The sequence below is a fragment of the Panthera tigris genome, chromosome C2 (genome assembly GCF_018350195.1).
Source record: "Panthera tigris isolate Pti1 chromosome C2, P.tigris_Pti1_mat1.1, whole genome shotgun sequence".
NCBI lineage: Eukaryota > Metazoa > Chordata > Mammalia > Carnivora > Felidae > Panthera > Panthera tigris.
Window position 1 is genome coordinate 67,034,719 of NC_056668.1, and position 16,002 is coordinate 67,050,720.

Here is a 16,002-nt window from a genome sequence, read left to right on the forward strand (position 1 = left end):
ATAAGTGTTAAAAAAAAAAAAGAAGAAGAAGAAGAAGCCTTCCCTGACTGCAAACCTGGGAGAGGGGCCCTGTGTGTTTTCCTAAAGTGCCTCTTTCTACCCCCAGGCAACACTTTTCACATGCCTTGGTGATGGCCAGTTAAGTGCAGGCTCTGAGCAGGCTGAGTTTGTCTCTGACTCATCATTTAAGCACGAGCACCTCATCCTGCACTGTCACCTCCTTGGCACCCAACAGATGTTTGTTGAATAAATAATGGAATGAATGACCAAGAATACATCAACAGTAGAAACTGGCAGTACAGGTTGTAGACATAAGCATGACAACATAAATAAAAACGATCAGATTGTGACAAATTTTATCAAGAAAACTTGAAGAAATTAAGGTTTTTTTCTTTTCTCCTTTTTAAAACTCCTTCTCCCCAGCCTCCAAAGCTACAAATATACTTGCAGCTCCAGGTCTGCCTTGATGAGGAACCAGGTGGCACAGAAAGTCAGGTGGACTCTGGCGTGGTGAGGGGTCCACACATAACCAACATCTTAGAATGTTCCTATGTCAATATGGTTTCTAGGCCAAGTTATAAGGGATCTTCTTGTGGGAGGTTTAGCTCAGAATAGTAGTATTCAAACTTGAACATGCACCACCAGGACTTGTAACAGCCCAGATCACTGTCAGTAGGAGTTTCTGATTCAGCAGGACTTAGGTGGGGCCCAAGAACTTACATTTCTAACAAGTTTCCAGGAGACGCTGATACTACTGCTCTGGGCATCATACTCTGAGAACCACTGGTGTCGACTAAACTAAAAACAAAACAAACAGGCCTTGTACTCTGAGACAACTGGGTTCAAATAACACTTCGCTATTTATTTGGACATTATACAAGTTTTTTTTTTACTCTGAGTTTGTGTTTTCTCAGCTGTGGCTGGAGATTATAGTAGTCCTAACCTCATCGGGTCCTTGAAAGAACGCAGTGAGATCATTCTCTTCTGGCACTTGGCATGGTGCCTGGCACATATGCTGCTGTGTTAGTGTCGGAGTCGGAGTCTGAATCTGAGTCTCTTTCCCTCTTTTCCTTTATCATGAAGGCCAGAGAGAAAGGGGTTCAAGTTGGGGTTCTCTCCAGGAGAGTTCTCAGGTGGAATGGCTTCAAGGTGACTGTTTTACTCCCACAAACATTTAGCGCCACTCTCACCCCTTACAAAACAGCTGGGTGAGCCTGGCTCAAAGGCCAGAGCCATGTGGTTCTGAGTCCTTCCTCACCTGCTGGACACAGCCCTCGTGAAATAGTAAGTGGTGGCTTGTGACGGGCACATGCACCCACTTTTCTCACATCCACAGAGAAAGAGCAGAGTGCTGCTCAGGATAGGCCCTTGCCCCCAGAAATGACCTAAACTGTCTCTAGGGCTGGGCTGAAATGAGTATGTGCCTGTGACAGACCTGCTGTAAAGAGGATCTGCAGGGGAGACCTGTACCTGGGCAAGACTTCATGGAAGAAAAATATAAGCTGGACCTTAAGACTCAGGTAGGATTAAGATCACACGTGAAAAATAGGAAGAAGGCAGAGAAACTCATGGCTTCAAGGCAGAAGAAGAGAGTGAGCAAAAGCCCTTATCAGAAAGGAGCAGTTATTTACGGGGCTTGGAGGGAACCAAACTGGCTAGTATTCTGGCTTTATGGGAAGCAGAGGGATAAATAAGGTGGGGCTGGTGGTAGCGTGTGGGGGTGGAGTCTAAATCACACTGAAGCATGTATTTCTAGTTAATGGATAATCACTGGAGACTTTTCTGTAGAGTAATAGGGCAAAAGTGGTGTCTTTGGTAAGACTGATGACTTCCTTGTCCAGCTATAAAGATCATCATTTCAAAAATGAGCCTTGAGTAGTTTGGGAGAAAAACAGCTGCTGTCTTCTACCAGCTATTCCTGGACTAATTCCTGGAAATTAGTCCAATCAGAAATGGAAGAGCCAGTGACCAGCGTCTCAAGCCTAACATGGATTGCTTTGTAATCTGCTTTGTTAGTTTTGCTTCTCTACCCTCACCACCCTCCTTGTTTTTTTTCCAGAACTGACCTGACATAGACCTTGGAACTTTCCCCCAACACAGCTTTAACTGAAGAGAAGTCGCTACAGGTAAGCTTTTGACAATGTCCAGGATGGCACTGTCAACACCAGCTTATTTTGCTCAGCAGATACACGGATTGGAATGGAAATAAAAACACCTATTTGTGGTCTAAACAAAATCCTATGTCCACACAGTACTTTCAAATATTTTCTTTTACACATTAAAAATGATCCCTGGGAGGAGATGAGCAGTGCCCCTTCATACACCGCAAATCTGAGACTGGAAAAGGTGAGTGGCCTGTCTGTAGTCGCTTCACTTTCTAATAAGGTCAGAGTCAAGATTCCACCCCTGAGCAGTACTCTGGCCACTCTGCCTGGTTATTCTTTAAATAAAGGAAGATGTTCGGTACTCACTAGCCTGCAAATAATTGTGGAGTGTGGAGCCAGGCTATAATTGGCAGCAATCACTCTGATACTGTGATTGACTGATAACCTGCATGTTCTTTATTTTCCTGAATGGTAATGTGACATAAATAGCAATTTCTTCAGAGGACTGTAGTGAATATTATTTGTATAGAGGTGGAACATTTGGAGGGAGGGAGGGAGGTTTACTGGGAGTCAGAGAAAGGAATTTGGAGCTAGAAGTTACTTTCAGGTAGCTTTGAAGATTGCTGAATCTGACACTCTGAGGGAGAAGAATGGGGACAAGGGTGATCACCTTTATTGCCAGATTCCCATTCAGCACCCTTCCATGAATGCCTTTATTATGGCCAAAACATACCTGAGGTGACATGACTCACCTTTACCAACGTCAGCACTGGCTTTGCTGGCTGGGTATTTACTCCTTCATCCTCTCTCAGATTTCATCCCTTATGTGAATTTCAAGCCCTTGAAATAGATCAGGTTCCCACAATTTTGACTGAACTGAGCTCACTCCCACTCTCTCCAGGGTTCTTCCAGCCCCATAGCATATGCACTCTTGGACCTATACCCCTTGCCCTCCTCCACAAAGAGAGTAAGAGTCCCAGGACAAAAGGTACTGAGCAACCACCAACCCTCCCTCCCCTTTTCTCAGCTGTTGCTGTGAATCTTAGGATCTATTGTGTGCCAGGTGATGCACACACATTGCCTCTTATCTTCACAAAACCCTCTAGGGTGGGAATCCCTCTGCTCATATATGTGGGCCAAGCTTCAGAGACTATAATAAACCAAGCCCTCTCAGCCTCAGGATTTGGTTCTGCTGGCACCCAAACCTAATCTTTCCCAAGCAGGCAAGCTTGACTTTCCAAGTGGAAGTCAGGTGTTAAACTCAAAAAGTAGGAGGATTTTCCAGATTGGGAGGAGGACAGCCTATCTCAAAGGCAAAAACTTCCCATCCTTCTTGTTCTGTAGCCTCAGACTTCTCAGTAAAACTAACCACATTGGTCATGCACACTACTATGCAGGTAAAGTTTTCAAGAAGAGACTAAGAATAGAAGAATCTGGGCTGAAAATAGGGACAGATTCAAAAAGGTAGATGTCGATGTTGGATCTTTGCTTTTTTTTTTTTTTTTTGAGAGAGAGAGCAGGGGAGAGGGAGAGGGAGGGGGAGGGGGGAGAGAGGGAGAGAGGGGGAGAGAGAGAGAGAGAGAGAGAGAGGGAGAGAGGGAGAGAGGGAGGGAGGGAGGGAGGGAGGGAGGGAGAGAATATCTTAAGCAGTTTCATGCCCAACACAGAGCCCAAGGCAGGGCTCAATCTCACTATCCTGAGATCATGACCTGAGCCGAAATCAAAAGCCACCTAGGCACTCCGGATCTTTGCTCTTTAAATTGTTTTCAAATTCTTATATTTCTTTTCTTTTTTTTTTAAATTTTTAATTTTTATTAATTTTTGAAAGACAGAAAGAAACAGAAGGTGAGCAGAAGAGGGGCACAGAGAGGGAGACACAGAACCTGAAGCAGGCTCCAGGCTCTGAGCTATCAGCACAGAGCCTGACACAGGGCTCAAACCCACAAACCGTGAGATCGTGACCTGAGCTAAAGGCAGATGCTCAACTGACTGAGCCACCCAGGGGCCCCTCAAATTCTTATATATTTTTTCTATTTTTAAATTTCCTTCATCCTGTGGTATCCCCTTCATTTCCTAAATATCTCTATCATTTTCTTTTGAAACTTTAATTCTGGAGAGTGACTTCCTGAGTTCAGATTTTGTCTCCACTCTCCCACCAGCTAAAAGACCTAACAAATTATTTCCAAACTACAATTGCCTCTTTATGCGGAATTATAATAGTACTTCCTTGATAATGTTGTAGTAGGGATTAAATGAGATAATAAATGTCCAGCATTTAGCAAAGAGGGTGGGACATAACAGGCACTGAAGAAACATTAGCTGTTACTTGTCTCATTTGTACTTATCTTGCCTACTTTGGAGATTGAAGTCAACTGACAACAGCATGTAAAAGCATTTTGAAAGCATTAAAATGATACAAATGTAAACTGGCATTAAAAGCTCTTAAAGCTCCATCACTTTGTCCCCTGGCAAACCCATTCAGTTAGTCTCCTCTGGGAAAAAGGGAGAGAAACCTGTCATCTAAGGATTGAAAGGTAACTTCAGATGAGATATTGGAGTTTTCTGGAAGGAGGGAAATGGTAGAGGATTCTGTTTCCTACCATGAAGTACTTTTTAAGACTACGCTCAGGTGCCAGTGGGGACTACATCCTATATTAAAGTCAAAGGAAAACCAATGAAAGAAAATTATCTTTACAGCTAAATGATGTATGTTCCAAACATATGCATATCTCTGTATATTACTTTATTCAATGTCTTCCCTGTGTAATATCAGATTGGGCAAGATATTTTACAGTTTCTAGAACATATTATCCATACAGCATAGGGACAGAGGTATTCAGGGGATTGAATGGCATTTCCTCTCCTTTACACATGAAGGGCCCTGCCTGGACGGGTGTGGCAGGCAGCAGGGGAGCATGGTCTTTCCAGGCAAGGGGCTTGACCTAGTGCCAACACTTGATGGAAGGTCTTGATTCTTGAGTGATTTTTAGGCACCCAGGCACCTATGATCCACTAAGCAGGTTAACAAAAAGTACACAGGTTTAATCCTATCAGAGTTTATGTCTGAGCAAGCTATCTCCCCAAGTATATTTGCCGTCAGTACTTGTTACATTTCCTTAGATAACAGTGCAAATATAAAAGGAATCAAGGGGAAGAGGGAGTGGCCATGAGTGTGAACAAAAAGGGGTTGAGAGAATTAGGAGAGGAGAAAAGAGGACAAAGAGAAGGGGGCTGGGGCGGGGGTGGGGGTAGGAATTAGGTCTATGTATTACATGTTTAACAAAGGTCTGGTATCTGCTACTCAACAGTGTGAGGCTCAGGGTGGTGCTAAGCATGTGGCTACACAGGGGAGGAAACATATATACTGAGCACTTGCTATGTTGTTAGCCATGGTCTTGGGTGCTTTGTTATATAGTATCTCATTTAACCTTTGTAAAAACACCCATGAGATAAGCCTTATTTTATCTCAATTTCATAAATGAGAAAAATCCTCAGGGAGATGAAGTAACTGGTTCAGGACCACACAGCTAGTGTTTGCCAGCCTTATACATGGCTGGCCTTATACATTAATGCGTGCCTTATACATGGTATGCATTAAACATTTGCTGAGTAAAAACAAATTCATACAAGACAGGCTAAACTGCTTGGAACAAATTTTAAGTGCTCTAAAAGTATAGAAAACAAATAAAGTTAACCATTTGTAGGGTGGCAGACAAAAAAACAAAGAAGGGTGTGTATTGCTGGGAAAGGGGGTACAAGAGCATCCCCATATCAGCGGGAGAAGGCTGCCCAAAGTAGTGAGTGAGGCCAAGAATGAGTGAGCCCTGAAATCCAAACAAAGAGCTTTAATCCACTCTATAAGCTATGGGGATCTAATAGAGGTTCTTGGAGGAATAAAATGAAGGTGAAAAAGATGAACCCAGGTAGGTTAACCTATCGTCTGAGTAGAGGCTGGTTGGAAGTAGACAGAAAAGAGGCAAGATGGTTAAGGTGCTTAAAATAGGCTAGTGTGAGGTTTATCACCTGGAATAGAAAAGAAGGGGCAAAGCCTGGGATTAAGAAATAGAACAAGGTTTGGGAAATGAAGAAAGTGTCAAAACTGCTTTCTTCTGACCCCACCTTATCCTAAGATTCACAGATTGAAAGATACAGAAATAAAGATGAGGGAAATATGAGACATGACCTGAATCTTCCCAATTCTTTAAACACAAATTTAATTCTCCCCCAAGGATAAAATGAAACACACTACTGGGCTGAAAGAAACCCAGGCAGATGATACATTAATTATCAGCATCTCATTCCACTGCATTGTTGTTGGGGCAACATGTTTAATAAGTAGCATTTAGTTAGACAATCTATTTCTACTTCTGCATACTAGGATTCAATTAGACAAAACGAATTTAATCCATGGTATGAAACAGGGGAAAGAGCAATGTACTAAAAATGAGGATGCCAGGGTTCTGGTCCTAAGTCTACTATGTCAACCTGGCACTTGTGACTTTCCTGAACACAGATTTCCTTACCTGCAAAACTGGTCCAAAGAGGAAGACAGACAGAGACAGGGAGTGAGTTCTACTTGAGTTTGGCAGAGTCCTGGGATTCTGGGGAGGTACGTCAGGGATCCCATGGAGGTAAGGAAGGAGCCAAATGGACAGCTCCCAACCATCACCCACACCCTCCTCAGCCTGAGAAACTCCGCTTTCCTATCCACTACATTGTGAATCGAGATGTCATTCAGTCTTCAGTGTGATCCCACACTTTACCCCCATCACCAAGGGAAAATTGCTGGTCTATATGCTAAGAATCTTGTGTCTTAGAATCAGCCGGCTCATTTCGCAAAGAATGATAATACAAGTTGATAGTTGAGTGAATCTGTAAGTTAACACCACTCTATAATCTTTAAAAAATTCACAAAAGCCCAAATGAGACACACTCTTTTAGAATTTGGGTGGAAAACTAAACTTTCATTCCAGGCATAAACTTTGAGGCTCAATGGAGGTAACCAGAACTATCAGCCAATAATGCAAAAGGCTGCAGAACCTACTTTAGATTATCTTAATGTTTTGTTTTAAGGGGCAAGTATCACTTGTGTGCTAAACATTTCTTTTTAAAGAAAAAAAAACTTTGAAAAAGTACAAAAATGAACAAAAACAATGACAACTGATCTCTCCACAGCTCAGAGCACAGGGACTGGGGTTAACTTCCCAGGACTCCGGGACCTGAGAGGCTCCATCAGGGCCCCAGGCCACACTGACTAGACTTGCCAGTACCCAAATCTGACATGATTTCACTAATGGCCCACACTTAACAACTACAGAAGCCTGGATGCTAACTAGAAGCTTGGGTTAACTCTTCTTTAGAAACAGAAGAGAACAGCGTGCTGGATCAAAATGAACATACTCTAGGATTTTCCAAAGCTCATATTGCAATCTGCAGCAGACCTTGAGAAAATCAACTTACTGGATTTTTCTATTTAGTGTTAATTTGGAGACTATTTTCTACTTATTTAAATGTTATTAAAATAATATGTGATATCAATCTGTTATTCTTTTACCCAACATAGTAATGGGTTTGTGTGTGTGTGTGTGTGCTCGTTTCTGTTTTATAAATCTTATACATGTGTCCATGTCACAACATAAACTGTATTTCTGAGAGCTGTAAAAAAAGTTTGAAAAGCACTTCTTTGGTAGATACCGGAACTGAGAAAAGTAGTTTGATTTCTGTTTGATCTTAGGGAATTTTAGGAAGTTTCGTGTAAAAATGAAGAGGTGGGGGCAGTATTTCCTGAGTGATGACCATTTTGTAGACCCTGTGCTTGATGTTAAGCCATCCAACAAGAGCTGGCCTTATGGGGACTGGAGGGTGGGGGTTGTGAGGGGCTTATCAGGAATTTCACCTGTTTTCTGGATGAAGGGAATTGAATTCCTCCAAAGTCACAGCTAGTAAGAGGCAGATTCTGAATTCCAACCTGATAGTCCACTGACTATTAACTGCAGTTTCTTAGCTATAGGGGAAGGAGGAGGAGGGGAAACTTAAATTGCTTCATTCAAGCTAGCTCTAAAATATCCTACTTGGATCTAAATCATGAGTATCATCACCTCACCACCGTGGCTAACATTCATTAAACCCTCACTTTGTTTCAGCCACTATATTAAGTGCCTTAAAATCTTCATTTCACTTAATCCTCACAAAAACCTTATGAGATATGTACTATAATCATCCCTGTTTACTGCAGGCTTTCAGTAACTTGACCAGAGTCACACAAACATTGTGGATGCAAAATCCAAATGCACATTAAATAGCTGGATGAAGCTTTTTCTTTTATATATACCTTCTACACATATTCGGGGAAAATATCTGCTAAAATAGCTATTTCCCCTCAAACTGTTGGAGTCTGAAGAGTTGAAATCTCAATTTCTCACCTATGAAATAAAGTTGAAATCTGGGGCACCTGGGTGGCTCAGTCAGTTGAGTGTCTGACTCTTGATTTTGGCTCAGGTCATGATCTCACGGTTCATGAGATCAAGCCCTGCATCAGGCTCTGCACTGAGCATGGAGCCTGGTTAAGATCGTCTGTCTCTCTCTCTCTCTCTCTCTCTCTCTCTCTCACTCTCTCTCTCTCCCCGTGCCCCTCTCCCCACCCCCCCCTTGCATTCTGTCTCTCTAAAATAAAAAGGAAAAAAAAAAAAAGAAAAGTGAGATTAGATGTTACTTAGGACTTTTTGTGAATTCAGCTTTCTCTAGTTGGTCATGCAGGTAGGCTTCCGACTTCAGCTCAAGTAAGCGTCCGACTTCAGCTCAAGTCATATCTCACGGTTCGTGAGTTCGAGCCCCGCATCGGGCTCTGTGCTGACAGCTCAGAGCCTGGAGCCTGTTTCAGATTCTGTGTCTCTCTCTCTGACCCTCCCCCATTCATGCTCTGTCTCAAAAGTAAATAAATGTGACCAAAAAAATTTTTTTTAATAAAAAAAATAAAGAATGCCAGGCAAACACAGCAGTCTGTATAATTTTACCACCTCGGCATCCTGGCTACTAACACTGCATGGCTGGTTCCTGAACACTTGGAGCTCCACTTTCTAAAGCCCCTGTCCATTTAGCAATCTGCTTACTATAAAGAATATACCCTTTGGTTATAGTCGCTGTATTTGAAAATTTTTCAGTGTTCAATATTCTTCATAAAAATAGAACAGCTTTTAGAACAGTATGCTGATGATTTAAGGATTGGGGTTTATACCCTAATAAAATTTTTGTCTGTAAGGCTTCTTTTCTTATTCTATTGACCTGGATGACTGCTGGCTACAAAGTCCTAATCTGGGGATAGGGTGCTAAAGGGGGGAGATGGGAGTAGACCTCTATTTTCTTGAAAAGGTAGCTCAAGCAGCTTCAGAAATCCCTAGCTGCCATGGAACTTGAGCTGAACACATAACGCACAGGATAGAGGACTGTGAGAAGTTGGGATTTTTATGATTTTGCTGTCACAGTCCCAGTTGGTAACTACTCTGGTGGAATTTGGGGCACTTCAATTTAGGTGAGGTTTAGTCCATTTCCTTGTGTATCATGTGTCGGACACCTAGCCTTCTTAGCTTCAGACAACTGATAGAACATAGATCCTGCAGAAAACGGTGTGAGCCAGAGGGTCTTAGGGATACTGATTTTCCAGTTTTCTCACCCTTTTGCAATTCTCCCTCCTTTTTATTCTCAGCATTAAGCTTAAGCTATTGTAGAATCTTGTCTGAATGAGATTTAGTTACACCTAAGTGATTTTCATGTCCTATCAAGCTGGTAAAAATGAAACTCTGCCCATAACTTCAAATTACATCTCCTTCAGAAAAATACAAGACTCAAATTGGTCTGTGAGCAAACTGAGCTGACTTCCCACTGAGATAAGAGGGCAGTTATTCCTAAAAAGGGGACAAGGGATGGTAAAATGAAATGAAACAGGGAAGAATTTCCAAGGGCACTCATACATTCTTGTTTGCAAGGTCACACCTACATCCTACTTGAAAAGGGTTGAAAGTCCTGCAGTCATTCAGCTATCCTTTCACCTGATTTTACTCATGCAGATAGACACTCCTGCCATATTTCCAAGAGATACACTGAGACACAAAAACCATGCTTTCCAAAGCAGACAGGGTAGGAAAGTTAAGAGAAGGGAGGATAAAGGGTGGGTGGTTGGGCGCCTGGTGGGGAGATACTGAGCAAGGGGGAAGAGTTAGGAAAGTGAGTGGATACAAAGAAAGTAGAATAGGGACACTGACCATGGTTAGCAGACAGCCACATGGCTTAGTCCTATAAAATAAGCAAAGTAAATAGGAATCAAAAGAGTGGTGCTTCCACCTTTATCGATTCAGTTTTAAAGACTAAGATGTACCTAAAGACTGCTGGAGGAAGCCCAGGGGCTCTGGGTTTCTTTCTTAGTTGCACCTGTTTCAGAAGGGCCTAGGCCAATACATGAGGAAAACAACAGGTTCCCACAGGCAGAAACTCGAGCTACTCCCCGCACCTCCTGGTGCCTATGCCAAGAGCTACCAGAGCGCTGCCCCGGCCTCCACTACCCTGCCCTGTCCTGCCCGAGGCCAGCTCTGCAAGGCCAGGCAACAATGGCTTCCTGTCTCTCTGCGCCCAGGGTGAGACCCACTTTCCCAAGGCTCACCTGCTGGGAGCCAGGTGAAGAGGAGCAGCCAAGGTGCAGGCAGCTCGGGGCCCATGCCAGCCGGTCCCTGGCCCCTTTCTGCTCAGGGGCTCCGGGGGCACGTCAGCTCTCTTCCACAGCTTTCACCCCAGGACGCACCACTTCTCCAAGGAATCCCTCCGCCTTCCCCTCGCCCGGCGCGGCGCGGCGGAAGGGCCGGCCTCCGTCCCCGAGCAGGTGAGGTCCGGCTCATCCCCACCTGGGGCGCGCCCCTCAGCCCCGCCTCCCGCCCCGCGCACCGCCCTTTCCTGCTCCGCCCCCGGTCCCGGAGGACTGCGGCCACCTCTCCTACCTGCCACCGCCTCGCCTCTTCCACCGCAAGACTCCAGGTAGTTCTCCCTGGAACCCCATCTCTTGCCACACCTTTCCCGCTTATAAAGAACGTTACCATTTTACCCCCCATAAGTTCTTGGGAAATCTCACCCCTAGCAACTTTCTTACCCCTCTTTGGAGAATTTATGTGGACATAATTGTCTAGGTGCATTTCCTGCGTTATATTTCCATTCCCTCATGCGTGTTTGGAAAACTTTTTTTCCCCACTGAAAACACACTAATATGACTTTTGCACATAATGTTTGCTCAGGTTTTCTAGAAACTAAAGTGTATGGTATAAACTAGACAAATAGGTCTAATTTTCCACAAATATAAAACTCATAGATGCTTATTACAGAAAAGTTAGAAAAATATAAATTATTAGAAATAAGAAAAAAATCCTGCTCCCACCACCCATAGTTAGGCATTGTTAATGTTGGTGTATTCCTTTTTATTAGTTTCCATCCTTCATGAAGTGCAGCTCCACAGCCCCTCACTGACTCAGCCCCCCCAAAGTCAAAGATTCTAGGTCACTTTGCACCAGGTCAACTAAGATATAATCCAGTCCTTCCTTCCTTGGCAGGAACCCACTAGGGAACCATAAAACACAGGAAGAAGACACACTTGCCTTCGGGAACCAACCAACGACATTAACCTGGAAAGTCACCTATACACTGGTCAATAGAAACAACAAGCTATTTTATACACCTCTCCCTTATTAGGGATTGTTCATTGTGCTCTCCCTCCTAGCCACCGTCTTTTTCCTCAAGAAAAGAATTATAAAGGTGCATTAAACATGGTTTCTGCCCCTCAGGAAGCTCCCATTCTCATCAGTGAGCTTAGAAGTCAATATTATTTCTCTTAAGATTGTCTCCTCCTCTGCTGTGAAGGGTTCTCTTCACTAGAGCTACTCGTGTCCCTCATCTCACTTCAGCCCAGAGGAACATCCTTGTCCTGAGACTAATTGGTGGTCAACCCAGTCCCTTCTCCCAATTTCCCCTCCTTCCCCTTTAGTCTGCCCTCTAGTTCCCCAATTGGCCTCTCCCCTTTAAATGTTTTTTCCTGTAGCCACTTCTCTTCAAGAAAGTAGGAAGTAAATTCAGGCAGTAAGTACATGGCCAAAGGCAGATGGTACAGAATGTTCAGGGGCCTTTAGACCTTCCACAGTGGGATCTTAGCACAGCAGCAGAAGCAGGATATAATATGAGGGATGCTCCCCCTACCCCCTCCAGAGACTGTGCACATGCTGTCAGGAACATTGTATGTATCTGAGTGTTTGTGACCCTGAGGGATTTGTGTGGCTCCTGGATTTGTAAATTGCTCTAGGCAAATGTTAAATCCCAGTCTAAAAAAGTATGAGCCCTCACTTTCCCAAACCTGCCTCCTACGCCCTTCAGTCCTTGTTTTGATATAAAGGTCAGTTTAATACTACACGCATCTTTTTTCTTTACTACCTATATTCTATATTCCACCTGTATGAAGCAATGATCTAAGAGCCTTCTGTGCATTATCTCATTACATTTCTACAATAACTATATAAAATAGGGACTGTTATTCTGTTATTATCAATCCCATTTTATAGATGTAGAAGCTGAGGTACAAAGAAGTAACTTGACCAAGGTAACAAAGCTAGTAAGTGGTGGAGTTATGAATCTAAATGAGGCAGTCTGATTCCAGACCTTCTGCTGTTAGCTATTACACCATACACTCTCACCTAGCCATGTCTCAATCTGTGTTTACAGTTATCAGCTAAGGCAGTTTGTTTCCACATATATCATTTAGCTCTACAGAAAGTAAAACTCCATTCCACTACCGTGAGCTCTCCTGGACCAGTTATTCTGCCAACATGTACCATTGATTCAATAAAGATTTGATAAGAATATACATTTGGCTCAGAACAACAAACAATTCTTTCATTACTAAATATAGAAGTAAAAATCACTTGACCTGCTGATAGTGACTGAGACAAAAGTGTCCTCATATACAAAGTAACAATAGGTAGTATTTATTAAATGCTTATATTGTGCTGGGCACTATTCTCAGCACTTCAATAATTCTCTCAACAACATTCTGAAGCAGGTATTATTATTGTCCCCATTTTACAGCTAAGGAACTTGAGGCACAAAGATTCAGTTACTTGGGGTCACCCAGCTTGTAATACAGCAGAAAAGCTGAGAGGTAAACTCAGGCAATCTGCCTTTGGAGAACACACCCTTAATTATTACCCTAGCCATATTGTGTTTCTTGGTGTTCACTCGTCTAGGGTCTAACCACAAAGTACCGAGCTTATGATTTCATCATTTATAATCATACTTTCTAGTTAAAACTGTCCATAAATATTTCTGAATACTGTGTCTATATATACATATGCATCTCTGCTCGAGAATAGTTTGATATTTGTACATGTGTGTATTTATCAAGAATGGAAGAAAGAAAATAAAGAAATATGTAATTAAAAATCCTGCTCCAGTTAAACCTAAAGGGACGCAAGAAATGAAAGTAGCTAACTGATGCTGCAACATTTGGAAATATCTTTGTATGTCTGGCATACAAAGAGCATAGCACCTGGCATATTGGTAGTGCTCAATAGATATAGTTGAGTTCTTTATCTATAGTTGCTGGAGTAAGTGACATGTAAGCTGGGTTTGAAAATGAACAAGACTTTGTCAGAGCAATCCAAGCAGAGAGACTATGTGCGAAAATCATAGCACCAGGAAACAGCATAGTTTAACTATAAGCACTTCAGTTTTGCCAGGGCAAGGTGGGGAGTGGTAGGAAAATTTGTTAGAGAGCCAGGGTAAATAAAGGGCCTTGCATGACCAGCTGGAGAACTAAGACTTTATACAGTAGACGTTAGGGAGGCAGCAAAGGGTTTTAAGCTGGACAAGACATGATCAGACTTGCGTGTTAGGAAGATAAACTTGTCAGCAATGAGAAGAATGGTAAGCAAGGATTGAGATGAAAGGCAGGGAGATCAGTTAGGAAACTGTTACTGTGGTCAAGATGGAAATACTGAAGGCTCAACCCAGTCATTGGTGTTGAGAATGGGGAAGAAAAAATACTTTGGCAGACATTTAGAATGTAGAATTGACAAGACTGATGGTAAATTAGATGTGGGAATTGAGAGAATATATATTTCTGATTATTAAGTCTGTGTAGATGGTGTTGCCATTCTACACAGATATACAGAAAAAATTTTGAATCATTTTAGACACATTTGCACCTGACAGAATAGTGGAGTATCCAAATGAAACCCTCATGGATGGTTCGACACCTTTATTAAGTACAGTTGTTTGAGTGGGGTTGGTAGGAACTACATGCTTAATAAGAGAGGTCTGGGTCAGATGGGACTGGGAGACCTACTTTTTGGTCAGTGGAATATAATCCAAGATACAATTCATCTGGGAGTAGGGCTAAAAGCAGGAGGTGAAAAAATCTGGGGAAAGGAGTTTCAGAACAAATATGTTCATTATTACTACTCCTATTCAACATTATACTGAATCTTCTAATTAGCATAATAAGAAAATTTAAAAGGCTGAAAATGAATAAAGATATTGTTATCAGTGTTTTGATTACATAGACTACTGAAGAGAATCTATATACACAAGGACTAACAAGAAGTTGCTGAAAACAAGGTCAATATGTTAATGTCACTGGAACATCCATTTGGAAGATATAACTTTAAAATATACATTTGTGGGGAACCTGGTTGGCTTAGTCGGTTAAGTGTCCAACTCTTGGTCTCGGCTCAGGTCATGATCTCACAGTTTGTGGGATTGAACCCTGTGTCATAAGGCTCTCCATTAACAGTGTGGAGCCTGCTTGGGATTCTCTCTCTCTCTCTCTCTCTCTCTCTCTCTCTCTCTCTCTCTCTCTCTCCCCCTCCCCGCCCCCCTGCTTCAAAATAAATAAATAAACTTTAAAAAATAAAAATAAAATATACATTTGTAATAGCAGTAAATCTATAAAGTAGGAATAAATCTAACAATATATGTGAAATAGCTCGATGGAGAAAATTGTAAGAAGTTAATAAAAACACTTTTCAAAGATGTAAATAAATGCAAAGATGTACCATACTCATAGATAAAAACAATATCACTAAAGACAGTATTTTTTCTGAGTTAATTCTAAATATTTCTAACAAAAACCTGAAAAATCTCCGCAGAACTTCCTAAGATATTCTTAAAATCAAATGGAATACAGTGGTAAATAGCTAAGATAATTTTGAAGAAAAATAAGAAGGAAGAGAGAAATTTGCCTCTTTAAATGAAAAAGCTAGAGCACTTAAAACCATGTGGCAGTGGCATAGATAAGCAAACAGACAAGTGGAACGAAGACAAAAGAGATTCTGGAAACAGATACCCATATAGACGGGAACTTGATACATTACAGAGATTGCATTATACTTCAATGGGAGGATAGGGATAACCATAAACTATTCAATAAGTGATGCTAGGACAATTAGTGTTTGTTATGTTAAAAGTTAAGATATTGTTTCTTCATACTACATACAAAATTCCAAACTGATTGAAATCTAAACATTAAAAGCAAAAATTTCAAGCTTTTAGGAGAAAATATGGTAGAATACTTATATGACCTTGAAGAAAAGAATCATTTCTTAAACAGAAAACAAGAAGAATAATTCATTAAGGAAGACTGATACAGAAGACTATGTTAAATTTTAAAATTCTGTAATCAAAGACAATGTATACAAAATGAAAAAACGAAGCACAAACTGGAGAAAAATGTTTGCTGTGCATTTAAAAGGCAAAAAAATATGACCAGCATATTTAAAAAATAACAACAACAACAACAACAACAACTCCTAAATAGTAAGTAGGGGACAACCCAATAGCAAGGGAGACAAATAGCCAATTCACGTAAGAGGAAATC

General features: G+C 41.8%; 1 protein-coding gene across 2 annotated transcripts in view; it reads right to left on the reverse strand.

The window, feature by feature from the left end:
* ILDR1 (immunoglobulin like domain containing receptor 1) overlaps positions 1 to 10,931 on the reverse strand; it is a 29,225-nt gene extending 18,294 nt beyond the window's left edge. For both annotated transcript variants that reach the window (XM_015544799.2, XM_007098375.3), the window contains exon 1: positions 10,759 to 10,931. In XM_015544799.2, the coding sequence (XP_015400285.1) occupies positions 10,759 to 10,813 (55 nt within the window). In that variant the 5' untranslated portion in view covers positions 10,814 to 10,931. The remainder of the gene's footprint in view (positions 1 to 10,758) is intronic.
* Positions 10,932 to 16,002: the final 5,071 nt, after the last annotated feature.